The following is a 26962-nucleotide window of genomic DNA, read 5'->3' on the forward strand; positions in this document are numbered from 1 at the left end:
TAGCAGGGGCAGAGGCTTTGGCTGCCTTCTGTCCTGCTGCTCCATCTCCTGTCGGTCCAGTTCCTTGCAAGCAGCCTCATGCAGGAGCCACGAGCATTTACAGTTGGACAGCTTGTAGTAGGTTGCACCTGGTTGATAGTTTCATTTGAATCAGCTGAATGGAGTTGTTTGTTTTCCCTAAGGTCAAGTTGCTATTTTGGGTTTTCACCAGAATTCCAGTTCCTCTTTGCCAGCATTAATTGCCACCCCTCAATCTGAGACAGATCAGAGCCGGTTATGAAACAGGCTGGAGGCTTTGCCTCTGTGGGGGATAATGAAAAGGAAGGGGCCTCCCTCTGGCTCTAGCTTTGATTTATTTACACAATATTAATGTGGTGAACTTTAAATAGCAACAGCACAACCACATGAGTGAGTGGCCTGATAACACAAGGGTGATTTGCAGGAAGGACTGATAGGAGCTGAGCCATGGACCATAGCTCAGGCTGGTGATAGGCCCCAGAGTGGGCTGGCTCTGAGATGTGCTCAGAAACACGTCACTGCCTGCCACGGGAGGTGGAAAGGCAGGGCTGGAGTCAGCTCCACTGAAACACAGACACAGGGCCCGGAGCTGGGTGTTTCAAGGGACAGAGGGTGACACAGCACAGTGCTGGTTCTGCCAGCGCGGGGCCGGAGCTGGCTGTGCAGACACTGACCATCTCCCTGAGGCTCTGAGTGTCTCCTGGAAGGGTCGGGCTGTTCCGCGGTTGCTCGGTGACAGGTTTGTTTGTGATATGTGGGTTTGGATGTTGCCTTCCAGTTGCTAAAGAACAAGCCGCGTGTTCTTGTTAACCCACCTCGAGCTCTGCTCCTGCGGACAGTCAGCTCAGGCAGAGAACGGGTCTGGTCCTGCAGACCTGCCTCATTCAGCAGCCCCATTAACTCGCAGTGGCAGGCCGCCGTGATGGGCTGGCTGGGGCATGGTGCTTCCTGCGGCCCCAGCAGCAAAGCTGCTCTCGCACAAGGGTGACAGAGACGTGGATTGTGTTGGTGAGGACACAGAAAACGATTCTAGAGACCTTGAGCAGCTCAATGAAATGATAGCAAGAGGTGCCAGACACCGCAGGCGTTCTGAGACAAACACGGCTGCAACTGGGTAAGTGAAACAACAAGAGGAGGAGGAAATCCTGTGAGCAGAGACTGAAAGGAGCAGCGCCCTCTGAAGGAGTGTGGTGGCCGCGGGCTGGGCAGGCTCCGGCCCTGCAGGGCCTCCGGGCAGCAGGAAGGTTGGATCCTTTCTTCCATGTTTTACTTCATTAACACCATGAGCTCCCTGGAAGCTGCCAGCCCCTCTCTCCCCACGCAAGGCAGGCGCCAGTCAGCAACATGTTGAATGCACATGTATTTATTGTAACACATTTCAGCACAAAGTCTAACACAAGCACAGGAGGGTTGGGACAATCTGTACAGCATCCTCTGGACAACACAGACTTGCAGCCCCACGGGCTCTGCTGCAGCTCCGGAGGTGGCTGCAGTCACACAAAGACAGCTTAAAACAGTAAGAAATCCCATCAGTGGCTCATTCTCTGACCTCCCCTCGGGCCTGGCTGGGTATGTACGAGCATCCACTAAACAGGATCATAAAATGAACATGCTGAACCATTCACAGACACTCTTTTAAAGAAGAATTTGTCTGCAGAAAACATTTGGTCTAAAAAATAATCATCTGAAGGCCACATTTTTCTTTGCAAATGCTCCCATCCTACACCCTTTCCTGCTTTCCATGCGAGCCCAAGCGCAGCCTTCCCCTCCCTGCTCCCTCCCTTGCTTTGCCACGTGAGGAGCCTGGTACTGCTGAGGCCAGACTCGGTGCTGTGGAATCATTCTGGTACCAGCACCATGAACACACAGTTTGGTTCCTCAGCCCAAGCGAGGCCACCTCTGCCTCGCTCTGCTTCCATTAGCTCACACTCAAACGGTGGCAAAGCTCAAACTATCACCCCTCTGGCTTGTGAGATGAACAAAGAACATTTAACAAAAGCCCTGCTGAGAAAAGTAGTTTTGCCTTTTGCTTAGAGCGGGGTCAGCCTGAGGATGGGGGTATGAGCCAGGAGTCCTACAGGTGGCATCGGAGCTGTCCCAATGAATCCTGCCTGTTCCTGAAGCTGCCACCCCTGAGCCGAGCCCCTGGGAGGCTGCACCCCATAGCTACAAAGCTGCCAGGAGCTTTAGTGGGAAGAGTACAGAGGGAAGCCATGGGAAGGAGGACTCGTCTTCCAGCTTCACTCTCTGAAAACACGCTGAGCACATGAAATCAAGGAGAAAAACTGCAGGACCATGAAGGTGTGGCTTTAGGGGCGAGGGGAGGAAGAAGGGGCCTCTTTCAATGTTTCTTAGTTGATTGCAACTGAATTGGCAAGAATTGGATAAAGAGCAAAACTAGGAAGTTGTGACAACTGTGCGTGCACCACCAGCACAGAGCTGCTGCGAGCCCTTGTGGCTTGCTCAGCTTCAACTACCAGCTTTCTCTAGGTGCAACACTGCCTGCTGGAAACAGAACTCATGTTTCATTATCTTTGTACATTTGAGTTAAAAAGTGCCAAAAGCAAAACCTGCAAAGGAGCAGAGACTGGGTTCACTGGGGCAAGGTGGGAGTGCTGGTTTCTGGTCAGCCAACAGAAGGGAGAGGGCTCAGGTCAGAACACATCCTTGTGAAGCTTTGCTGAAGCCCCACAGCTTCACCCAGAGATGAATTACAGAGAAGCTGCTTTTCTCCCTGTCGTGCCCAGCACCCCCCTCCAGCCAAAGCCATGTGAGAGCCCAGCAGAGGGAACCTGCCTCCCCCAGAAGTGGTGGTGGGAGCTGCACTCGCCTTCCAGTACCAGCCAACGGGAGAGGTTTGACTCCTTGGCATTCCCCAGCCTTCCATGCCACACAGACGTGTCTGTGCCATCCATACCTTCCCTGCCCCAGGCCGCACAGATCACACAGCCCGCGTCTCCGCTTCGATCTTCTGCTCCCCATGGAGGTTCTCCAGTTCCTGGACCTGGGCCACATTCTGTCTGATGGCAATCTCTGGGCCCCCTCCATACAGCGTGCTTAAATAAACCCATGTCTCCTCAGAAATCTGCCCGTAGTCAGCACCTGCAAGGGACAAGAGCAGCGATCAGCCGTGCAGGGAATGGTTGGTCACCACAACATGAGGATGAGGATGTCCTCTCCAGCCACCTCCCCTGCACAGGGGGATTTGGTGGGGTTATGCTGCCTGGGAGAGACTGAAAACCCCACTCAAGCTGTCCTGGGAGGGACAACTGTGAGCAAAGCAGAAAGCAGGAAAAGCAGAGGACTTTGCCATAAAGCTTACTGAGGAGGAGGAAGAAAGCAGAAAGGGATGCTTTGAGAGGTGAGATGCAAATGCAATCTTTATCGGCTTGGCAGGAGAGCCCAAGAGAGTGGGGACAGCACCAGCACTGTTATTTCACAACCTGGACCACAGCAGATGCTGCAACACAAGATCAAAGCTACAGTGCAGAGGGGAAGGGTGGAAGGGGCCTGGGGAACAGCATCAGCAGGAGATGGGGACTGCAGAATTCACTAGAACAAATCTCATCAGCAAGCTGGTCATGCAGGAGATCCCAGTGGAGAACTGAGGTGGCTCACTCAGGACAGCCAGCAGTGGGTTGTGCAGAGAACTGTCATCCTCTGCAGCACCATCTTGCTCTGTGATTGCTCTGCTATGGACACCTAGATCCAGCGGGACATTCTCCACCTTTTAGGAACGCTACAAAACAGCAAACACCAGCCTTACCCTGCTTAACTTGCACGTGGCCACCTGCTTTCGTGAGTGCAATCTTGCTGTTGTCGATTGGTCCGGGAGGCTCTGTAAGAGGAGAACAAACATGTCAAAACCTCTCTGCTTTCCACGATGCCACCAGACTCAGCTCATCTCCTGAACTCGAGCTCTTGTTCTGCCCTGCCCCTGGGGACCTGCAGGCAGCCCAAGGGGCTGGTGTCTGAACTCAGTTCAGCCTCAAGTCACACCAGTCAGTGCAGTGCTCACTGAGGACCTGGCAAACAGACCTGTTTCTGTTCCACCTCTCACCTCAACAGACTCCAGAGGTCTCTGGCTTCTTACCGTTATCTTTCCCCTTGACAAAGGCTTCCCACTCACGGAACCACTGCATGCTGATACAGTAGATGACACTTGGAGACTCCTCTGCCTGGAAAGCCTTGTTCAGCTGGGAGAGCGGAGAACAGAGACACGCAGGAAGGATTTAGTCACTCCTGAGATCTGGGGGAGCCCCTTCCATTAACTGTAAAGCAGCTTGCTGTTCTTCAGAAGAAGCTCATGTAATCCCACCACCTTCCTTATAACCTGCTCCTGCTCATTACAGCAGGCAGGAGACTAAGATGGTTTCAAACTTGGTGTCTGTATTACAGCCGTGCACAGCACTGTGGTGTTCCAGCTGCCCTCCCTATGCTGCTAGCACTGGGGAGCCCCAAGGTCCATCTCCTCACCAAGCTGTAGATAATGTTCTGGAGAACATGGGCAGGAGTTTTCCACTGTCTGTGACAGGTCTGCACTTCCCACTTCTACCCTTTGGCATTGCTTCCGGATGCTTCCCATACCAACCTTGATGAAGGTGTCAATTTCAATTCTCCTGCGTTTGGCAAGTGCTTCAATCTCCACTTGGCAAATGGAGCACACGTACAGATGGTTCACAGCAGGGCCACCCCCAAACCTGAGCACAGGAAAAGAGGGAGAGGAATGGAGAAGTGCAGGAGAATGGAAATGCTTCCCAGCCCTGCATCCCACAGCGATGGATGTTTCACACTACTCCAGGCACTGGTGAAGGAGGGAGTACTGCCTTTACTCAGCACCATGTTGCTCTGGAACAATGCACTGATACAGCCCATTTGGTTTAGATTTGGAGCTCTACCAAATACCAGTCCTTGCCAGTTCACACCAAGTCCTGCACACCTTTGAGGTGCCCTAGGAAGCCTTTATGTCTTGGTCACTGCCAAGGTGTGAAACAAACACCAAAACTCATAGGGAAAAAGACTGAAACAGCCAAACCCACCTGTTGTAGAGATATTCCCACACGTTTTGGGGTAGAATCACGACCAGGTCATCGATGTAATGGTATTTATTAGGAGGGATCCCTGTGGAGGAAAGGCAAGAGGAAGAGTTAACCAGGGAACTTTTATTGCTGGGTAAAGACACAAATAGAAAAAGGTAGATCTTCCTTGCTGAAAACTCTGATTCCAGAATCTGCTTCCTTTGCTAATGGAAGACAGGAGTTCATTAACTCTGGAGGTTTCTCAATTCACGGCCTCAATTTCTAATCAAGTGCTTCATTTCCAGTGGGAGGTTTATAAACACGAGGGCTCCCCAGGACAGATGAAGCAGCAGAACAGCAAAACAGTATCAGCTCTCTTCAGCAGCACGTGCTCCATTCTCCAAACAAACACTGGAGGCCAACCTTGCTGATAGGGTAACACAGATAAACGCTGCCTTATCTGCTTTCTACAGGTTTGTTTTTAAAAACAAAAGGAGAACTGCAAAACTGTTGTTTCCCAGCACTACCCATCCCTTGGGATCAGCAGGACAATGGGGTAATTGTCTCCCTGAGCAGGCTGGAGTTTCTGCCAAAGCAGTGGATCCTACTGCAGCGTACACTCTATCAGGATGACAGCTGGAGCTTTTCCTAATGCACCAGGAAGCTTAAAGGTGCAGTGGAGAGCTGCTATTCCCAGGTCCAGCAGCATTCCTTACCTCCATGAGAGCACAGGAAGGTGTGGTTGGTGATGGGACCAGGCTCAGCAAAGGTGTTGAATTTATTGAGCCACTCTCGGGAGATGTAGAACTGGAGTAAGCTGTGCTCCTTCATGCTGGCAAGAGACACGACTTTCTGACGCTCCCGCACGGCCTCTTCACTGCTTTTCCTTAAGTAAGGCAAGGAAAAGAAGATGAAGCAATTCCTGAAAGCTTAACATTTGCAGAATGCATTTCTGGGTATGCTGTAACCAGCAAGGACTGCTGCAGCCAGGGCAGAGCTCACCTGTAGAACAAGACATAGGCTTCTGCATTCTGCACCACGGTCTCGTGGACTTCAGTGACATACTGGTCATCAAACTCGTACCACTGGCCGTTGATCACGTTCTGGCAGTAAGCTATGTAATGCCCACCTGGAACAGAGGAAACACAGCACTGCTGGGATCCAGAGTGCACACAGCAGGCAGGCCTGGGCTAATGTCAGCAGCACCAGCAGGATTAGCTGCTGGCAGAGAATGGAGAGAGGGACAAAGAAGGCATAATTCCCATTCAGGCAAGCTTTGAGGAGCAGCAGAGCCTGGCACTGTCACCCTGATTTGCCTTCTTTGGAAGGGCCTCTCAGTGAGGCTGAACATCGGGAAAGGGTTTGAGCCAGCCCAGTGGTGAGGATGGAGTAGCTGCAGGGGATCTGTCAGAAGCTGCTCAGTTCACTTTTCAAAGGGCAGAAGATGAGCAAGCCTGAGAATGGAGGGAGCAGGCCTTACACTGTCCTGCTTTCCAGAAGTGGTGCTGGCCAGTCCTGGAACACACTTCTGCTTCTGCTCATCCCATTCCTATTCCCCTCTGCCTGCACTCACAGAAGAAGGACTTACTGCCTGCTGTGCCATGGTGACAGATGACTGACAGGAGATCATAGGTGGTGATCTGGGAGACACACTCCTTGGCTAGGAAGGGTCGCAGATCCAGCCCTTCCAAGGGGAAGGAGACATGACTGTTGATCTTGAAGGAATACATCACCTCGTGCCGGAATCGCTTCAAGTGGATGCAAAGAATCTAAAAGACCAAGGACAGAGAACACCAAAGCAAGGGTTTGCTGTGGGAATTCTGCTAAAACAGCACATCTCTGTCCATCTTTGCAGGAGTTCTTCTCCTGGTGGTCAGGAATCCTGCTGGCTCAACAGCTTAGGATGGGGAAGTCTCTTCTGGGCTAGATACAGGACTTTGGCACTAAAGCAAACTGCCATTTCTGTTCCACCTCTTGCCTCACCCCCTCTGTGGCTGGTAGAAGAAAACTAGGAAGCAAGGTGCTTTTTACTCACCTCTGGTAGCCTGAGGACTTTGCAGTACTTTACTCCATTCCGCAGCCTGAGGGAGGACAAGAAATGAGCTGTGAGAAATCTCTAAAGCAAAGGGATGCCAAAAGGCAAAGCTGAGTCTTGCTCACTTTCAAATCCAAGACAAATCCTGAATTCCAGCAGCAACCAACTCAGGCTCTTTGCAGCATCCTTCCCACCTGAGGCATGGCATGAGCAGTTTCATATCCTTCCTTCCTTCCTCCCCCCACCAAAGCCAGCACTTTTCCAATATGTGACCGGTGACCTCTCAAGACCAGAACTCTAGCACAAGGCAAGGCAGATTTTACGTGCCACTCAGCAGAAGAAACGTCCAGGCAGAGAGCACAGCAAAATGTTGGACAGCCGTAGAAAGTTCCAGAAATACAGCATGATACAGGTAATGCAAACTTACTTTTTACACCGTTCACAACTGTACATGTTGTCCCCTGTAGACAAAGAGGAGAAAGCCATTAGGCAGTTACTCAGAGCACACAATGCTGATGTGGCTACATTTCCACCCAGGGCACAGAAACCAAGTTAAGCAACATCTTGGGGAAGCCAAGACAAGAGATCAAGATGAGAAGAGATGAAAACAAATACTTCTTTCAAGAAGTGTAGGCAAAAAGAGAATGCAGGCAACTAGCAGAAACATACAATTACCCACGAGCACAAGTGAACACAGGGAATTGTTTGAGTCCTCTGGATTTCCCACCCCTGAAAAACCTCACTTCTGCTCAGAGATGCTGAACTGCCAACTTTTGGTACTGCCAGTCTCCAAGTGAAATACTGAGGCAGGATTTCCAGGGGATTTAATCTGCCTCCAAAATGCCTGTGAAATACCTGTTTTGTGCTGACTTCACTGAAGAAAACTCACCCTTCAACTCATCTGCTGCGAAAAAGGCAGCAAGGCAATCCTCCAGTGTCACAACGGGACCCCAAAACCAGCTAGGGATACAGGACACCACAAACCTGCAGAAGAGAGGGGATTAAGAGAAAGAGTTATACATAAAATAGCTGGACAAGAGATCTGAAGCTGTATGACACAACTAGAGGAACAGTAGAAACTGGTTTACATGAAAAGGCTAAAAAACCTGTGAGATACCACGCAGTGTCCTCCAAAAAATGGTTACAAATGACATGCTGCTGTAAAAGACACTGGTTTTGGACAGCTGCCCTACAGCACTGTAGAGCAAACCCCAGACAAAAGAGGTCCTGCACAGGAACACACCTCCGGATATACTCCATGATGAAGGCAATCCAGCCTTGGGAGGCATAGTTGTCCCCACATGCCCCTGTCTTAGCTGGCACATTTTGGTAGATGGCAGAGTGCAGCTTGGCCAAGTCCTCCTTCCCTGGGATTGGGAGTGACAGGTCCTGGAATGTCTCCACTGTCGTTGAAACCTGGAAATACCCAAAAGGAAGAGGTCTGTGTGTGTAATGGAGCTGGGACCTGATCTTCATCACCTTTTATCACTGCTTGGATCTTGTCTAAGCTAGAAACCTGAGCTGGTAGTAAGAACAACTCACTCTGGCCACTTACTGCTGTTAGCAGGATGATTTCTGTCATGGTTTTTGTAGCACTGGAATTAGTTTTCTAACATGAATGTGATATTGCTGGGCCTACTCAGTAACAAGCGAATAAGCCACTACAGAGAAATACAACTTTTGGCATGGCAGGTTTCTCACACCTCCCCTGCCACCCATCTATCACCATTGTAGGAGGCCTCCTGCATCTCTGAGTGTCTGGGAATAGGAGCACCATTTCCTAACGAGAGATCTACAAGCAAGAAGACTGTGCTCTTTGACTGAGAGCCACCAGGAGACTCACTCTGTCGCAGGTGAGGCACTGCACCAGGCTGAGAATGGAGCCATCAAAGATGTCAGAAATCACACTGCGGTAGCGAAGTTCTTTCTTCTTTTTCCCAGAAGCCTGCATCTGGGCTGAAAGACAGACAAAGGAGCCCCATCTTGAGCTACTCCTTCCCACTCTCCTGTCTCAGCAGAGTCATGCAGCATAAGAACACAGGACAAGTGCTGTCCGGAGCGTTCAGACACCACTTGCATGCCAGTGAAACAGTGGAGCCTGTTGTAAGCTGACATGAAGAATGTGAAGAACACTGCTGCTTCGTGTGGTACAAGAAAGAGGGAGGTAGCTAACTGAGCCAGCTCTCAGCAGGCAGAAATTGTCTTACTGGAAATCCTGGTGCCATCCTTTTACTACATGTTTAGAAGCCTGGCCCTGCCACAGATAGTCCCTGCTTTTCTGAGATCTTGCAACGTTTTGCTCGAAGCTTTACACCTTACCTCCTCTCCCCACTCATCTGCCTGGGACATTTCCCATGTGTTCCCCTTGTGCCTCACACCGGAGAGGACTCTCCACAGCACGCACAGGCCAAACGCAAAGTTTTGTTTAATAACAAACCCTCTTCGCCATGCACACGTGCATGAAGACAGAGTGCTTTTCATCTGAGCAGGACATCTGTGGCTGTGCTGACTTCAGCCAAGGGGCTAGGACATAGTTGAATAAAGAATGCCATTATGGAACAGCTGTGGGGACAGGGGTATGAGCACATGCCATTGTGCTTAGACTATACAATGCTGAGGGATTTCAATTTGCAATTTGCCTGGGATGAAGAGACCAATTTGATAACAACAGAAGCCAGGCTCCACTCTGAAGCCTAACACTGGATTGACATCTGCAGCCTTAATTCTGTTATTGTGAGCCCAAGATGTCCAAGAGGCAGGAAGCTTGCTCTCAATAACATCATCTTACAGTTCTTTGGCCCACATGCTATGACATAAAGTCTGGCAGACAAATATTTACACATCTCCACGCTCCTCGAAAGGGACAGAGCTCGTGCCTGGGACTTCATAGCTATTTGATTCATAACAAACACAGCATGCAGATGCAGACATGGAAATCATTTCAGCCTCCTCTGTAAGAGCATACTGGAACATCTGTTGTACCCAGAGCTTGACTTTACCTGCAGGTTTACTGTAGTGTTTGCCTAGCACTATTTTAGAAAGGACTGATGTTCAGGGCAATCAGCACTTCTTACAACTGATAATCAAGAATCACGACAGACTATTTCTCTCTTCTGTAAATGAGCCCCTCCTCCTCTGCTTGCTCCCTGTTTTGCCTCCTGGCATACCCTCTTTGCACTACCTTTCTTGAGGATGTAGGAAGGTCCAAGCCTGGCAGGACTGGAGCGAGGAGGACTGCTAGAGAGCTTGGAGTGCATTTCGTGATGGACTGGACTGCAGGGACGTGAGGAGCAGCGCACGTAGGCATCGTTGTCAGGTTCTGTGGGGGACAGTGGGGAGGGAGAAGAGCACTGCTGAAAACCCCAATTATGAAAGGCAACCCTTATTGCAATCAGTGTCAGCACAGCTGTGTGTTCCAGCACAGAATCCTTCCCAGTACACACAGTTCAGTGTCTATTAACTGTCCTGCTTGCACAGGCTGGCAGATTCAGCTCCCTCAGTGCACGGATACAAGCGCACACAGAGCTGTACTGAACAGTTAATAACTGCATAGCAAAAAAACCCAACCCACCATTTTTCACACTTATGACTAATTAGGTTTTACAGCTTGCTCCTGTATCCCTAATCCACATAAACAGCACTGCTGTCTTCAGTGCCAGTTGGCAGAGTAAGACTCATATAAAAAAGCGCTGAAAGATCGACTGTGTTCAGTTTGAGGTGACTCCACACCTACGTCTCAACCGCTGCTCTTTTCCTTTCCCCAAGACACAGAAATGCACAAGCTGTGCCTCTCCCTTTCCTTTTCACAAAGCCCTCAGCCCAGTGTTGATAGATAACCTTCTTCCATGCCTTTTCCACAGCTAGCGTTTCCCCAGGCCAGCCTATCAGATAAAGCAATGTACACACACAAAGCCTTTTCCTAAAATTAGGAAAGGTTTGGCAGAGGCAGTTATCATTGCCTTCAAGATGTAGTCTTTACTCAGCACTTTAGCCCAGCCAAGCACTTCTCTGCTTCTCATATTACATTTTCTTACATAAGCAATTGTGCACAAAGGCAGAACTACTGCCAGGGACACTGAGGAAAATCTTGGATGCAAAACGTCTTGAAAGCCATAGAAGGAACAGTCAGTTGCATTATGTGTTGTCTGCCACTTGCACTGCAACACCATCCCTATCTAAGGTGATAACATGTCTTCTCACAACTAACACGACTGGAAGAGGTGTGTACCTGGTGTCCTACATGGGCTGGCAGGACGGGGAGCTGGCAGCATCTCAGGAGAGGCTCTGCCATCAAGTGGCATCATAGTGGTATCAACATCTGCATCCTCATCCACCTGCTCCGAGTTGCTGCGCCGATGGCCACAGGAGAACTTCCTGTCTTTCATCCTCTCTTTCTCAGAGATCCCTCTGCCTGCTTCATCCTGGATCAACAACTCTGTCTCTGCCAGGGAGCTGCTGCCCATGCCCCCTGTGGTCCGACTCTGACCATCTCCTTCACCTCTGTCACTGCTTGAGTCACAGGAGAGGAACTCATCCTCCGAAGGACTTCGGTCACCCTCTCGCTTGTCGTCCTGGTCACTGGTATCCAAATCCCTCGTCTCTGCAACAATTGGTTCCTTCAGCTCTTCATGAAGCTGATCCATCAGGCATCGCAGGAACTCCTGAGTGTCCTGAAAACCAGGAGTAATTCCATGTTAGTATCCATCCAGAAATGGGAGGGGCAAAAGAGGAGATGGCTCCATTCCCAGCCTCTTTCAATGCTGCCCATTGCCACCTCTGCAATACAAAGAGACCCTACTAAAGCAGAGGGAGTACCGTGGCAATGTACCAAGAAGCCTGTCTGCTACAAAAATGGTTTTAATTCCTAAATGATAAAAGGCCCCATTTTTATCTGAACATCTTCAGCTGAAAGACACTGAAAAGCCAGAGAGCAGCCACAGCATGCAAACCATGAGCTTATTTCTTGGTGTTCACCACTGATAAGAGGCGAGAGACAAGGAGAAACCTCCTGAAGATATCAGGCCTCAGAGAACAGACTCCTACCCACAAAACGGATTTCATGATCCCTGACTTCGGCTCATGGCAACCTCTCTCTTAGAACAGATTAAAATCTTTAATAAATAGGGAATAGAACCAGAAAGCAAAGACTGTACAGTGTAGGTGCAAGCTCCTACATTTATAATGCATAGTAAAAGAGCTGATGCGTTGGCTTCAAAGGACCTGCTGGAAAGCAACTTGATATTTTGACACCTCCAGAAAGCTAATGATGATGTTTCTGTTATTTTATGGAAGTTTGGCTTTCAGCCTGCTCTTCTTTTCAACTTTATCTCTTTGCAGCTGAGTTTTCCAATCCAACGTACTTCACATCAAAGATAAATATAGAAGTTCTTTCATTAATCGTCGTTTTTATCCTGTTTTGATGTCCTGCCAGTGCCACAGCTCAGATGTCACTTCTCTTGTAAATTTTCTAATCATAGTTTGATGTTTACATTTTATTCTGAAGAATAAATACCAGAGAGATGCTGATAAAAACTTAAAAGAAAAAAAGATACTATATTTAAATACGATTTGGTTTGCTCTAAGTCCCCAGAAAAAGAAGATAGAACATTCCTATCTTTAATATTTTACTAAAGATTTATCAACGTTTCTCAGCTCTGAATCAATACTACCTACCTCCCACATAGGATGTATCAGTAGATCTCAAAGCCCTGTATAAAGAAGATGACCATCATCATTCCAGAGGTGAGAAAGCTGACACAGGAAAATGCACTGATTTGGTACCAGCAAGCCAGAAGCAGAGCCTGGAGGAGAACCCATGTCTCCTAAATCCCACCTAAGATCACTAATACTGACAAAATGGGCATGACCCAAGCTCAAGCTCTTCCTCCTGAACACAAGCACCACTGCTGCAGGAAGAAAAATCCCACCACCTTTGGAATAATGGCATGGTTTGGAGGACCCACCTGCTGCGCATAGCCTCGGAACATGGGGTTGACAAGTTTAATTCCATGGGATAGACTGCTTGGAACAACGTAACTCGGGCTGTTCAGATATGGAAAAGAGAAAGAAACAAGAAGCTAGTTTGATTATCAGGCCTGGAGCCAGTTTGTCTAAGAAGCCATGGAACAGGGTGTGGTAACTAGTTAAAGAGGACCTGCAAAGCCTGGGCATGTATTTCTCTCTGAGCTGGATGACATACAAATGAAGAGAGAGAAAACATCTCATAGCCATTTCAGTCTGTCCTTCCAGAGAGACTCTTCTCTAGAGCACATGTAACTTAAAGCTCTGTCCTTTGTATCATCTCAAGTGATTCTTTCCAGAGCAGGGTTTTGCAATTAGTTACTTGGTTTGATTTTGCACCACCGTGTCTGTCTCAACATCTGGATGGGCTGACCACCCAGTAAATGAGGTTGATCAAAACCAGTATGAAAATGACATTGTATTGCTTCGAAGTCTATAGCCTTCTCTTCCAGACAGACACAGTTCACTTTTGCTGTGTATCTTACTTATCCCTTCTTAACAACTAACATGAAACAAACATGCAATGCCATTAAATTTCTTCCTTTTTTTTTCAGTTGATTGCACAGAGCAGACATCTTCACATTTAAACAGAGCTCCATTATTTTACAATGCCCTCTGAACTGGTCTAGAATTTGTACCAACAGAGAATATTTCCCAAAACATCACCTATATCTTCCACTCTTCAGTAAAAACCTCTATATAGCTTTTTCTATCCAAATCATCAATCCTTCTGCTAACCAAGAGCAGTGCAATTAGGTGCTGGTCAATCCATGCAAAACACTCAGAAATGAGCAAAAGTATTCCCTTACTTCACCATTTTTTCTTCCTTGCCAGCAGGGAACTACCATAGCCATGAATCACAGAATAGCCAGGGTTAGAAAGGACCTTAAGATCATCTAGTTCCAGATTAGATTAGGGAGTGACCACTCACCGTTTCTTATGCCAAACCTCAGACACCAGCTTCTGGTAGCTTTTGCACAGTGCTGGTTTCTTATCCGTACGGACCAGTCCACCACATTCCAGAAAGAACTGTGTGAGAGGTGGGCTACAAGAAAAACAGACTTCAGTGCACAGAAATTTCTCCTCTGCTTATATATATGAGGGTTTATCAAAACTTAAATGCATGCCTTTTGAAAGCATGCTTAAGATACTGTTTTTAAATCGAGGGAAGAAGTGATTCTAGATGCAGACTTGATTTTCTACCTTGAAACAAATGAAGAAGGCTGATCTGAATCTGTTCCCCGTACAGGGAAGACATCCTGGAATTAGTTCTCAGCAGGATGGCTAGAGAATATTTGAGGATATGAGTGGCTAGAATGATACCAGTGGGGAGAACAGAGATGTGACATGCCTTCCCATCTCTGTCACAATGGAAATGATGCATTTTTACTTCAAGCACTCACCTAAACATGAGGCTTGTATGTAGCCACAGGTTGGCTATTCACCTTCCTACTCTAAACCTTCTGCTGCCCCAAACAAACACTAGATCTTTCTGCATGTAGCCTGGCTGACTTCTCTTTGCAAGACTCATGAAGGTCTCAGATCAGAGGTGCCACTTTTGATATTTAGTGAAGTCTAGTAAAGAATCTACTGAAAGGCCTTAACGCCTACCAGTTAGAGAGAGCCTGAAGTGCTGCATTCATGTAGCAGGAGTTCCCAAGATTTTTCATTCCAGTAAGGCCTAAAGCACAAACAAGAAAGCCATGAAACACTTTCCAGACAAGCTGCTTTCTACATTCCTCCCCAAAGGAGAGGGAATTCAGCCCTTTCTCTGCAATCTTCACAGTCTGTTCCCAGGAACCTCGCAGTGCAGGTCCTACAGATTGCAGTTACCCTCACAGCCCTTTCATCAACTTGATGCAGTTACCTCTTGGTTTCAAATCATCATCCTCCGATTCAGATTCACCTTCATCAGCCACTGCAATTGGAACAGCTTTCAGAGGATGAGCAGACAATGGTGATTCCTAGATTAAAGACAGAGAAATAAGCATCATGAGAGGCCTGCTTGGAAAGATGAGTTCTGAGAGAGATTATCCTACACATAAATCAAGCCAGCCTTTAAAATTAATGCACTCTGGAGAGAGAAGAACCAGTTGCACTGTCTGCCCTTCTCACTAATGCAAGAAGAGAGTGGAAATTGTACCATTACTACTTCCAGTACACATGATAACAGAAGTATCAGGAATATGCAGCAGTAACACAAGTACATGTGTTTCTGGTCAAACAGCTAAAACTTCCATGGGCCATGCATTGAAAATGAAGATGTGACAGAAGACAGAAACGGGATGCCCCAAGGAAAAGACTAGAAAAGGTTAAAAGAAAAGTGAAAATGGGTATCAAGTCATCTGGAAGTCTTGCTCGGATATCCTACTACTGCTCCTCTGGCTACAAGTAGCCACTTCCAGCGAAAGAGTTCCTATCACAACAAAAGCCTCGACAACAGCAGAAACCACTGGTTCATTTTGCAACAGGTAAATGGAAACCCTGCCAAGAGTTCAACCCTGCCACGCTGGGACAGACCCACCGGGTCAGTGAACTTTACTGGTGGTGACTGTGTGTGCGTTGCCAGCCGCTGGTCCAGGAACACCTCCTTCTCACAAGTGTAACACCAGACACGGAACGTGGTCAGATTCACCGTCAGGTTGTGCTTTTTGGCCTGAAAATTAAAAGGTGAAATACTGAATCTGGTTCAAGTGGAAGCACTGAACTACCAGATTAGGTAATGGGCAAAATCCAACTCTATCTTAAGATGGACAGTAGAGAAAAGTCACCTGTGCATGAAGCGTGCTGTGGTCAGCAAAGGACTCCCCACAACCAACGTAAGGACAACCAATCTAGTGAGAGAAAAGAGGAGAAGTACAATGGACACATCAAATTAGACTCTTCATGAAATAGTCTGCAACTCCAGTCCCACCAGCAGCTGCAGCTTCAGAATTGATCTTACCAGTTTTCTAACCTGCTTTTTACTCAGGGTCTGGAATAAGACTAAAAATTGGAACTGTTTGATTTAAGAAAGAAAACCTGGAACCAGGTTTGCACCCACATAAAGGCTCCATTCCAAGGCAACTGCTCCAATGGGCAACTCATCTGAGCAGTCTCAAAACGTCTGGACATTCTAGTGTAAAAATAAACTGCCCCTGCCCACCCGCATGTCCCTTGTCATTCCTTTCCACCTCACTGCCCTGAGCAACATCTGATGTCTCACACTTGCAGCCTCCCTTCACAGCTGCCAGCAGAGGCAGGACCCAACCAACAGTCAATGCTGGGCATTTTATTCATTCCTACTGAGACTACCAGGGGACAATGACCTCTGGGGAGTGAACTGTTACATCCTGGCATATTCTGACAGTGTTAGCCTTTAATCTAACAAGTCTTTTCCTTGGAAGCCACCCAAAAACACTGGATAGTTCTACTGTGAACCCCCTCTTTGCTTCCCAGTCTAAATGATATTAAAGAGAAGTCCCACCATATCATGCACACAAACAGCATGCCATTTTTACCTGAAGACAAGCCCAGAGATTTGGTCCCACAGCTCCACAAGACTGGCAAGTTCCCTGCATATTCACGATAAAAGAAGGTTGGTTTGCTTGTTTGGCTTTCAAGTAACCTAGTCCTTCAAGAGTGGGAAGACAGGCCTGGCCAACCTGCAGCTCACAGGATTTCACTTCTTAATACATTTCCAATTAAATATAACAGTTTGCAGTGTTTTATCTAAGTGACACATTTGAGGAGGATAAAACGACAGTGAGAAATAGATCAGGTGGGGTCAACAAAGACTTAATTTATGGGACACGTGCAGGGTACATGAGCATTGGAAGAAGTGTTTCTGCCTCACCTCTGTGGAGATAGGCAGCATTTTCTTAGAAAAGCAAACATGCAAACCCCTGCACAATAGCTAAAAGGGAAAGGACTGACAACCAGAACACCGTGTACCTTGGATTTGAGCAACAGATCATCCCTGGTCACCTCTCCTATGGAATCCAGGTGAGGACAGATGTCTCTTGTATCCCCCATTTTCACCAATGCTCCCTTGCAGGGAGGGTGTTTTTCTAAGACAAGAAAGGACAGTTCTTTTCAGCTACAGGTCAGATTTGCTCTCACAGATTCTAAGAAGATAAATAAGCATGTTTTGTGTATTAGATATTATGATATCCATCTTTAAAGTTCAGAGATCAAAACAAATCTAAATCTGGAATCAGTCATATTAGCTAGCACAGTTCTGACCCACTGCTGAGTGGCTGCATTGCGGTATCATAGATAAGGGAGGAGAAGGAGACAGATGAATAAAGCTCATAATGTGTAACAGGAGGAATGTTCAGAGGTGCAGGGAGCTGCTCAGAACACAGGCATAGCTTCAGCAGCACAGCTGCCCACTCGCTGTCAGGTATGGGGATGGATTTGCTGTAGCCTCAGAATGAAAGCAGCAGTACAGTGACCTAGTGACCACCCTCTTAACCTTAAACTCCCAGACTGACTGGATCACAAAGCATCTCTGAATGATGCACAGTCCTACAGCAATAAATAAAAGCTCCCATTAACTCATACATGCTTTACATATATAAATGTATGTATGGACTATACCATGAATACTCCATGAACATGACTACACTGATTAGCTACACTTCCCCCCCCCAGAAACTGGGTGTGCTGAGCCAGCTCAGCAGGTAGGGTGGGAAACCCAACGTAGAGATCTGAACAGACAGGCAGAGGGAAAAGATAGAAATCTAATGAGCTTGTTTGCATGAAATTTAGATTAAAAGGGTGCAGCAGCCCAAGACACACGTTTAGCTTATGGTGTCTAAGGGCTTCATGCTACCCACACTGTGTTGATCTGAATCTAACCTTTAGTTATTACACTACTTTATCAAGCATTCAGAATATGATGACTGTTGTAAATGAAGCTGGGCAAGAGGGAATTAGACTTGAATGACCTGTAACACAGACAACCAGTCTGCAGTCCCTAAGGAGTTTACCATTTAATAGGTAGATAACTCTCCAAGACTGTACAAAAGGTACCCACCACAGAGGACTTCATAGCTGCACATTTATGAGCTCAATAAATACTTTCATGGTGGTCCATTGGTATGGAAAAGACTTCAAACATGTCTTGGTAAGAAAAAATATAATCAGAAGAGTTTGTGTTTCTTAAGCATAGTTTAAGTAACCTCACACATGGCTGTTAAAAAAAGAAAACAGAAGACAAGTGATACGAATAACAGACCAGGCTCCAAAATATTACTAGTGGCTGGAAATGAAGCAGATATGAAAAGCCCACATCATTCCAAAAAAATAAGTGGCAAAATCTGACGAACTTGACATTAACGACTCCAGCAGCAAGGTTGCTACACTCTGTTTTCCCATTTTGAGGACATTTTAAAGAATTCCCAGTGTTGTCTGCTCTGAATCACTGGCAGGTGGGGAAAAGGGAAAAAAGAAAAGAATAAATGAATAAGCCATATCAATAACACTTATCCTGGGAGCTGAAAAGCTTGCCTAGCACCTTGCCTTGGCAGAAGAGAAACCTCACGGATAATTTTATGCCAATGTTTTCCCAGCACTCTTTGGAACTGAATAAACTGAACTGGCAAAGCAAAGCAAAACTGGAGGGGGAAGAAATAGGATTTGCATGCTAGCAAACACATTACTGGTTGTAAGCAGGATCTCTATAACCTGTGAAGAGATGTTTAAACAAACAACAAGCAATTTCATGCAGCTTCACAGAGAAGCAAAGTAGTCTCATGTAACGCATGCTGATTTAAAAGACAAGTGACAGGAGCACAGTAGCTTTGACTGACATAAAACTGGGACACTTGCAGGCTCTGAGTCCCTTCGTCGAACTCAAACCCTTTTCCCAAATGCATCAGCTGGTCCAGTTAACAAAAAGAAAAAAAAGTATCAATGTCATGTTTGCTATTTCACCGTCTTTGATTTCTTATCCCTTTCCAAGAAGAGGTTTCCCAGAAAACCTAATGAACAAAATACTGGTTTAAAATTAATTCCAGACCCCTTAATCTTAAGCATTTTAAGCTAACTGGGAACTGGAGCTCATGGTGTTAAGTACAGTCTTGGGGATGTGGATGATTTTAGTGCATTCTGTTAGACCACCTCTTTACTTGAGATTCAAACCACACCTTTAAACTTCCCAACACTGGGATGCTGATCTTCCCACCCAGGCCTTCCCTCTCTGAACAAACCAGGGAAAACCTCCTTTTTGCTTCCTAGCCCCAACTGGATGCATCAGAAAAGGTCTGAGTCGTAACTGTTCAGAAGGAAGTATTCAATCCCTACCTTCCCACAAGTCTGCCCTACAAGCTTCAGGTGGCACACACAGCTCTAATGCTGCTCAGGAAATTAGGACTTTCATAAAAGCACTGCCAAAAGTTTATCTGTGCTTGTCAAAACGTACTGTGTATGATGGGAAAAGAAGTTACCTTAAAACAAGTCTTTCAGCCTGTCTTTCTCAAGCACCACTGTGGAAGAAACAGTACATGAACATGTCAGAACAATCCCACAGTAACCGCAACCTACTTTCAGTTGCTTAAACTGCTGCCAAACCCAGTGTCTACAGTAACACATTTCTTGGGGGGTTTTTGCTTAAAACAACTGGTTTTGTACCAAAGCTAGAGCCAGCTGTCAGGAATCTCAGATACATGCAGCCTGATGCTCTGAGGAATAGCTTAGTATGAATGAAAGAAATCTCAGCACTGTTCATGCAACAACTATCAGGTCTGCTCACTCATCTTGCATAACCTACCAAGATAAAGGAGTATCTGCAGTTGTTCTTAGCCACACTTTATACTTGAGATAAGAAATATTGACTGAGCTGCCCTACTGACAAGGAAGAACCAGAAACCAGGAGCTTCTGGCTCTTTGCTAAACGTTTGCACTGCATTGCATATTGGAAACCCAGGTGTTTTCTGTAGAACAGGGAAAGGGGGCCAGGTTTTAACACAGATTTATTCCTAGAGCTCACAACATGATGTCACATCTAGAGATTTAGCTTTTAAGAAAAAAACACCTTTGGGAACTCCCCCTTCGTTCTGCTACGTCACTCCTCAGCACAACAGACCCTAAAATACAAGTCCGCTCCTAACAGACGCTACAGCTGTTAAGTCTGAGCGAAGTTCAATATAAAGATGCCTGCACGCTAGATCACGGTAGGACGAGTCACCGGCCGAGCCGCTCCGCAGGGTCCTGCTCCAAGGGTCGCGGGGCACAGAGGCCGCTGTCACCCCGGGGCAGCCACCAGGCCCCGGGGGCTGCAGGACCGCCCCGCTGCCCGGGCACCGCGGGACCTGGGGGGGGCCGGCCCAAAGCCCCCTCGGCCGCTGCTGCTGCATCATCCCCAGCGCGGCGCGACCGCCCTCCCCACAACACCCCGTTCGAGGCGTGACGGGCCCCGAGGCCCAACCGCCCCCCGGCCCCTCTCACCTGCGGGATGCCCGGGGCGCCGCTGCCCCCGCCCCGCCGCGGGGCTGCGCTTCAGGCCGGATCACCGGGTAGGCCGCGCCCTGCGGCCCGGTGCGGGGAAGGGCCGCGCCGCCCCGAGCAGCGCGGGGAGGCGGTGGCGGAGCGACAGGGGCCGCGCAGGCCGGGGGCGGGGCGGGGGCCGGGCCGCGGCGGGGCGGAGCGGTGCTGGGCGGGGAGGAGGCGGTGGCAGCGCTGCCCCTGCATGCCCCAGGGGCTCCACAAGTGGAGGACCCGGGGGTGTGTTCCCCCTCTGGCATCCCTGACAGACACCCGCGCGGCGGGGCTGCTCTGCCGGGATAAACAGAACAACCCTCGGGACTTACACGGGAGCTCATCGGGAAAGATAACGCGTGGCCCGGGGTGGGGGGTGCTCGGCCCGGCGGAGCGGAGCGTTCCCGGGACGGGCGGATCGTGCCCGGCCGCGGTGCTGGCGGATGGGCGGTGCTGCCCGGCTTCGTCGCGGGGCTGTGGCGTCATCTCGGCGCGGCGTTGTTGTTGTTGTGGGGTGCGGGCGGCAGTGTGGCCATGCCGGCCAAGAAGTCCTTCCGCCAGCGGAGGGGGGACTCCGAGGAGGAGGAGGAGGACGAGCAGGTCGCCGAGGAGGTCAGGTGGGTCGGCGGAGAGCCGGGCTGGGCACAGCGGTGCCGGGGGCTGGCCGTAGTCCGGCCGTGTCACGCCATCGCACGGTCACGTAGCGCTGCCGTGGGGCAGCTTCACCGTTACCTCGTCACGTCGCTGTGTCTCTGCCTCCCAGCGCCCCCCCTCCATGGGGGGGTCGCCGCCTGGGTACGGGACACGGAGCTGGCTCGTCCCCGCGGGGATCTGACTCTGCCGGGAGCCGGAGGGGGACGGGAGGCCTGCACCCGGGGGCCTCGGTCCGTGTCCTCCCTTCCCCCGGGCCGGGAGCGGGGAGCGTTTGCGAGGGGCCAGCCTAAGAGCCCCCCAGGGCAGCGCTTGGTCACGGGTAACCGACCTCCGCTCCCGCTTGGCACCTGCTTGCTCGCTGGCATCGCACACCATCGCTGACGTTCACTTCTCTTCAATCCCGCCTTTCGGAATTCGGCACTCGCAGATGATCCGTCTTGTTGCCAGTGCCTTGAGTTCCAAGCAAGAGATAAGCTCTGAAGAATATTTGATGATGCACAGTTCATGGCAGGTACTGAAAGACGTGTCTTTCAGTCACTCTAGGTATCTGAAGAAGTCAAAAGTGTGCGTCAGTCTATAGAGAGATGTGATATTTAGGTTTGTCATAAACTTTCTTCTAAGTCACCCATGCACTGATGTATCTATAACACCTAGGTGTGTCATGCTCATTTAAGAGCTGCTGCTACTTCTGCTGTAAATGGAGAGCTTCGTTAGTTCCCCCTTCTCCTGAGAAACGACTGTACTATTTTATTAGCTAGAGTTGATCATTGAAGGAGGAAGGGTGCCCCACATTAATTGATGTTAGTGACCCTCTGGTTTATTGCGAGGAGGATATTGGCTGGAGACATGACTAAAAGCAGGGATCCTCAGCTCATTCTTCCTATATTGGCATCATATTAAAGCCGGTCAATGTTTGGGTGCTTCTTTCCTCAGCTGAGAGAAGACATCTTGAAGGGACATAACCAGCAGGTGCCATGTGGGGTTTTTTTTCTGATTGCTTAAATAAATGGAATTGCTTAAATAAAGAAAAATAGAAAATATCTGTCTAATCTGTAGCCAGATAAGTGGACACTGATATAGAATCATAGAATCACAGAATGGTTTGGGTTGGAAGGGACCTTAAAGCTCATCCAGTTCCAACCCCCTGCTGTGGGCAGGGCCACCTTCCACTAGAGCAGGTTGCTCCAAGCCCCTGTGTCCAACCTGGCCTTGAACGCTGCCAGGCATAGGACATGCAGAAGTTTAGGGCAAAGTCTACAAGATCCTGTCTTAACTGCAGAAAATCAAATTAAGTTAATTAGTTAAGACCAAAGCATCAAGTGCTAAGTCAAATGTTTTTTCTTCAGGTTAAAACTTGAGGAAGCCAAAGAAGTTCAGAGCCTCAGAAGGCGACCCAATGGGGTGAGGTAAGGGATGTGGCACCGAGGATGTGGAGCTGGGTTTTGTTCATGGGTGAAGTGTAAATGAACATGTCTCTTGTCATGTGCCTCCTGGCAGTAGAAACCGTTACCTGTCAGATAGTGCCAAACCCATGGTCTTGGTAGAGGAGTTTCCACATTAAAGCCTGAGGCTGGAAAAGGGGAGGAGTTTGGTGCAAATGTGCAGTAACAGTTTGCAGTGAGCAAAGTCTGTATCCTGGCCGTGAAAATAAAGATTAGGATTGGGATTTACCATGAAATGTATGTTCAACAGATCACTTTAGTACTGCACACATGGACACCCTCACACCTCCTCCACCCTAATTCCCCTCTCCCCTGTCATCTAGTGCTGTTGATGAGCTGATGAGCTCATTGAAATGTGCACCAACAGTCAACTTATTCCTTATTTTGGTGACTCACTGGAAGGCGCTAAAAACTGCCTTAGCTTCTCATCTCCTCAGAACAGTAACAGCTCCTCTATCTGCGTGGAGGGATTGGGAACATTGACAGTTTAGTGTTGATGCAGCGTGTGAGACCATCTGCTCGATCTAGAGAAGGATAAAGAAATGCAGTATTGGTGGTAATATGTTCCATTTCACTGAATTATCTTTACTTTGTGTATCTGCCTGATTAGCGCTGTAGCTCTGCTTGTGGGAGAGAAGCTGCAGGAAGAAGCAACACTCGTGGTAAGTGCTAGACGCTTTCATCGCCTCAGCGTGGAGATGTAATGATGTAAAAACATCAGTGTGGTACAGCTGATGCCTGTGGGGGTCTGCCCTGGGGTGGGACTGGTGTCACAGCTCAATACTTAGATGTTTTCTGTGGTTTTATCTGGATTTCAAAGACTAGCATTAATCTAGAGGGAAGCTTCAGGGTTTCTATTATTTTTTGTTTTACAGGATGATCCGTTTAAGATAAAATCAGGGGGAATGGTGGACATGAAGAAGCTGAAAGAAAGAGGCAAGGACAGGTGGGTGCATGTGAGCTCTGAAGAGCTCTCCCCGGGCTAGTGTTAAAAGACACCTAGTAATGAAGTAACCAGATGTTGTTTTGCTTTGAAGAGTTTAACATAATGCAGTCTGGCCAATTAGTGTTGCCCTAACTTGTTAAATTAGTTAAAAAAACCCCAAAACACGAAACCCCAAAACTCTAAGCATTGTTGTTTCCATTTAGGATTAATGAAGAGGAAGATCTCAACTTGGGAACTTCCTTCTCAGCTGAAACCAACAGGCGGGATGAAGATGCCGACATGTAAGCTGTGCTGTGCTGTGTCTGTGACGTTGAATTTGGGGTTGGGTGTCCCTTCACAGTTTAATTTTTTCTGACTTGGATCTTCCCAGTTCTCACTGAAACTTCCACTTGCCCTTTCACCTCCTGGCTGCCAGACTTGAGAAGGCTTTTCCATGGACAAAGATGGGAACCAGCTAGTTTAACACTAAATACTGGTGTATCCCTTCTGGCTGTGAAAGAGCTTGGAGGATCTGATAATTTAATTGGATAGAGAAGCAAGTGTCTTGCTTCTTGCAATTGATGTTAGCTGAGTTGTTTTGGGAGAGATTATTCTTTCCTCTCTCCTAGCTATCGGGACAGTGCTGCAGCTGTACTCTGAAGTGCTGCAACAGACTACAGAAAACAGGATTAAATATTGTGTGTCCCTTGTGTGCTGCTGTTTAGGATGAAATACATTGAGACTGAGTTGAAGAAGAGAAAGGGAATTGTAGAGAATGAGGAGCAGAAGGTGAAGCTTAAGAATGCCGAGGATTCTCTCTATGAGCTGCCAGAGAACATCCGTGTCTCCTCTGCCAAGAAGACTGAGGAGATGCTGTCCAACCAGATGCTGAGCGGCATTCCTGAAGTGGACCTGGGAATTGAGTATGTAGTTCACAGATCTGCTGGTTATGGCCTGAATTGCCAGGATGAGTAACTGCTGAGTGACAAAGCAGCAGTATGGCTGGATTACACAGCCCTGGTTTGGCTCTGTGGTGGGATTGAGCCTTGTTCTGGATTAGGGCGGTATGTGCCACAGCATGTTCTACATTGTGACAGGGCTCTAGTGCAGCTCCATGGTATGACTTCTGGGAACAGGCTCTTAATTTTTGTGGCCTGAATCTAGCAGTTTTAAGGAGGATCCATTTATGCCCTGCACTGGAAGAGGAACAGTGTCTGCTTCTATAGCACTGCCTCTTCTCACAAAAAACCTCAACAAATGCCATCGCAGTGCTATTACTATCCCCCAGATCCACCCACTTGGCAGTTCTGTGCCTACTGCCCTTTCTAAATAAGAATAATTTTTTCCTTTGTTTTTCTTTTAGTGCAAAAATAAAAAACATCATCTCAACTGAAGAGGCCAAGGCCAAGCTGCTGGCAGAGCAGCAGAACAAAAAGAAAGACAGCGAAACTTCCTTTGTTCCCACCAACATGGCTGTTAACTATGTGCAGCACAACAGATGTAAGTCTCCTGTAGCTCTCCTGACCGAGGTGTGACCCTCTCCTCTGCAAAGAAAAGTAATCAGTTGGGACAGAGTCTGATGTAGGAGAAATTAGTTCATGTATCAGCACAAGCAGCTGTCTCTCATTCCTTTTTCTGAGATGCTCGTATAGACCCCATCTGGCTTGGTCTTTTTCTTCCATCCGCCAGCCAGGAGAGGGACGTATTACTCATGGCTGGACTTTCTGTTCCTGAACTCCCAGCTGACACTGCCTCATAAATTTCAAGACTTTTTCTTTGAGTTGTGTCCTGAGCGTGTGCTGGAAATGCCTGCCTCGTCTGAGCTTATAAATGATGGTTTGTAATTGAGGAAATCCATTTTGTAGGCTGCCAAAGCAGACAGGTGGTCAGGCAAACCTAGACCTTACTAGACAGGAGATGAGAATTCATTTCCGGGAGAGACTCTCATACTGCAGCCATCTGGAGAAAAGGCAGCCTCCTGCTGCGTGTAACCATGCTTACAGGGGTGATTTAGAGTCAGATTTGTGTGTTCTGAAGGAAATGAAGTGTCTTTGGGCTACTTCTGATGAAATGGTGATACTGAAATTTGCCGTATCCCATCTTGCATGTATTGATTATCCATAGAAACTAATTACAAGAGTGTTCTGAGGTTCTGTCGCTTCTGCTTAAGATCAGTTGTAACATGCCACAGAAATATGTCTGTTTGAATAACACTGCTCCAGATAATATTCTTTATCTGATGTTTTTGTTCTTTCAGTTTATCATGAGGAGCTAAATGCACCAGTGCGAAGGAACAAAGAAGAGCCAAAGCCCCGTCCACTGAGAGTGGGGGATACAGAGAGGCCAGAACCTGAACGTAAGTTCCTAATCTGAAACCATTCAGGGGTATCACACAGGGAAATGATACAACTCTTATCTCCTCTTCTCTGTGTGCCCTGAGATAGTGGGCAAACAGAGCGATCTATTGCACTTGATGTACCCCTACCTCACATGAAGCCCTCTGCATGGAGGAATAGCAAGGAGCACAAGGTTAGGGAGCATTGACAGCTGAAGCAATAACCTTTCACATAGCACGGGGCTGTATAAGAGAATTGGTGGGGTTAAGGAAATGTCTTGTGTGAAAGGACAGGGAAATAATATTGCCTTCTCCTTCTTTTGAAGGATCTCCTCCAAATCGCAAACGACCACTCAATGAAAAAGCAACAGATGATTATCACTATGAGAAGTTCAAGAAGATGAATAGGCGATACTGATGAACGTGGATTGAAGTCTTTGCAGGTGTTGTTATTTTCCACTAATAAATGATTTTGTGTCCATGACCTGGAATGGATGTGGGTAGTGTCACTACCTTCACATGCTGGTGTTGCTTACAAAGCTTTTCTTGTGATCTTGTAGTGAATCACTTTACAGGTGGTTATGAACATTTTGGTCAGTAAAATCTTGTATATAACTTATTTCCAGTTATAAAACTTCTTTTATAAAAACATAAGCTTTCATGGTTGGCATTTTTTAGTGATTTTACAGACTCCTTTACCCTCTTAAAATCCTATAAAAGCAGCAGTGCTGTTTGCCTTGTAAATATAAAGGGAAGGTTTAAAGCTTGAATGTAACTGAGCAAGAGACTTGTGTTGGTTTGTATCTTCCTCTCCCTGTAGACTTATTTCTGTAGCAGTTCACTGCGTTTTATTTTAGCAGTGAAGAAAATTGGGTCAGGTTGTAGCTTGGAGGAGAATCTCATTTTCAGCTTTTAGGACAGCGTCAATGTGACAGCTGGTGAAAAGACCCCACAACTAGTGTGAACTTAAAGGCAGGATTTGGAACTTGAAAGTAATAAAAGTGGTTTTAAGTGATCATAAATGATGTTTTTCCTTCTGGGACACACGCTGAT

The 26962-nt window shown here is 47.7% G+C and overlaps 2 protein-coding genes and 1 long non-coding RNA gene across 9 annotated transcripts; 2 read left to right on the plus strand and 1 right to left on the minus strand.

The window, feature by feature from the left end:
* Positions 1 to 1361: 1361 nt before the first annotated feature.
* On the minus strand, positions 1362 to 20975 carry USP20 (ubiquitin specific peptidase 20). 5 transcript variants are annotated; one of them, XM_030507092.1, is made up of 25 exons: positions 20524 to 20660; positions 19524 to 19562; positions 17026 to 17141; positions 16593 to 16646; positions 15864 to 15926; positions 15617 to 15748; positions 14960 to 15056; positions 14704 to 14773; positions 14024 to 14137; positions 13035 to 13113; positions 11300 to 11741; positions 10253 to 10390; positions 8915 to 9027; positions 8315 to 8487; positions 7961 to 8055; positions 7499 to 7532; positions 7072 to 7117; positions 6625 to 6805; positions 6039 to 6165; positions 5753 to 5922; positions 5058 to 5139; positions 4610 to 4718; positions 4112 to 4214; positions 3785 to 3856; positions 1362 to 3120 (listed from the first exon to the last, which is right to left on the minus strand). In XM_030507092.1, the coding sequence occupies exons 3-25, from the start codon at positions 17104 to 17106 to the stop codon at positions 2960 to 2962; spliced, it is 2736 nt and encodes a 911-aa protein (XP_030362952.1). In that variant the 5' UTR covers positions 17107 to 17141; positions 19524 to 19562; positions 20524 to 20660; the 3' UTR covers positions 1362 to 2959. The 5 variants fall into 5 exon arrangements, with proteins under 5 accessions (XP_030362952.1, XP_030362955.1, XP_030362953.1 ...); XM_030507093.1 differs by lacking the exon at positions 20524 to 20660 and adding an exon at positions 20886 to 20975 and having other exon boundaries at positions 1364 to 3120; XM_030507095.1 differs by lacking the exon at positions 19524 to 19562.
* Positions 20143 to 26931, plus strand: C15H9orf78 (chromosome 15 C9orf78 homolog). Of its 3 annotated transcripts, none has more exons than XM_030507101.1 (9): positions 20143 to 20249; positions 22554 to 22608; positions 23260 to 23311; positions 23525 to 23595; positions 23799 to 23876; positions 24300 to 24497; positions 24938 to 25074; positions 25832 to 25930; positions 26236 to 26924. In XM_030507101.1, the coding sequence occupies exons 2-9, from the start codon at positions 22604 to 22606 to the stop codon at positions 26325 to 26327; spliced, it is 732 nt and encodes a 243-aa protein (XP_030362961.1). In that variant the 5' UTR covers positions 20143 to 20249; positions 22554 to 22603; the 3' UTR covers positions 26328 to 26924. The 3 variants fall into 3 exon arrangements, with proteins under 3 accessions (XP_030362961.1, XP_030362959.1, XP_030362960.1); XM_030507099.1 differs by lacking the exon at positions 20143 to 20249 and adding an exon at positions 20753 to 21170 and having other exon boundaries at positions 22554 to 22613; positions 26236 to 26931; XM_030507100.1 differs by lacking the exon at positions 20143 to 20249 and adding an exon at positions 21075 to 21170.
* On the plus strand, positions 21727 to 22098 carry LOC115617055. Its single transcript, XR_003994489.1, has 2 exons — positions 21727 to 21920; positions 21966 to 22098. It is a non-coding gene; the product is annotated as an uncharacterized LOC115617055 (long non-coding RNA).
* Positions 26932 to 26962: the final 31 nt, after the last annotated feature.

This window comes from Strigops habroptila, chromosome 15 (genome assembly GCF_004027225.2).
Source record: "Strigops habroptila isolate Jane chromosome 15, bStrHab1.2.pri, whole genome shotgun sequence".
In the NCBI taxonomy this organism is placed as follows: domain Eukaryota; kingdom Metazoa; phylum Chordata; class Aves; order Psittaciformes; family Psittacidae; genus Strigops; species Strigops habroptila.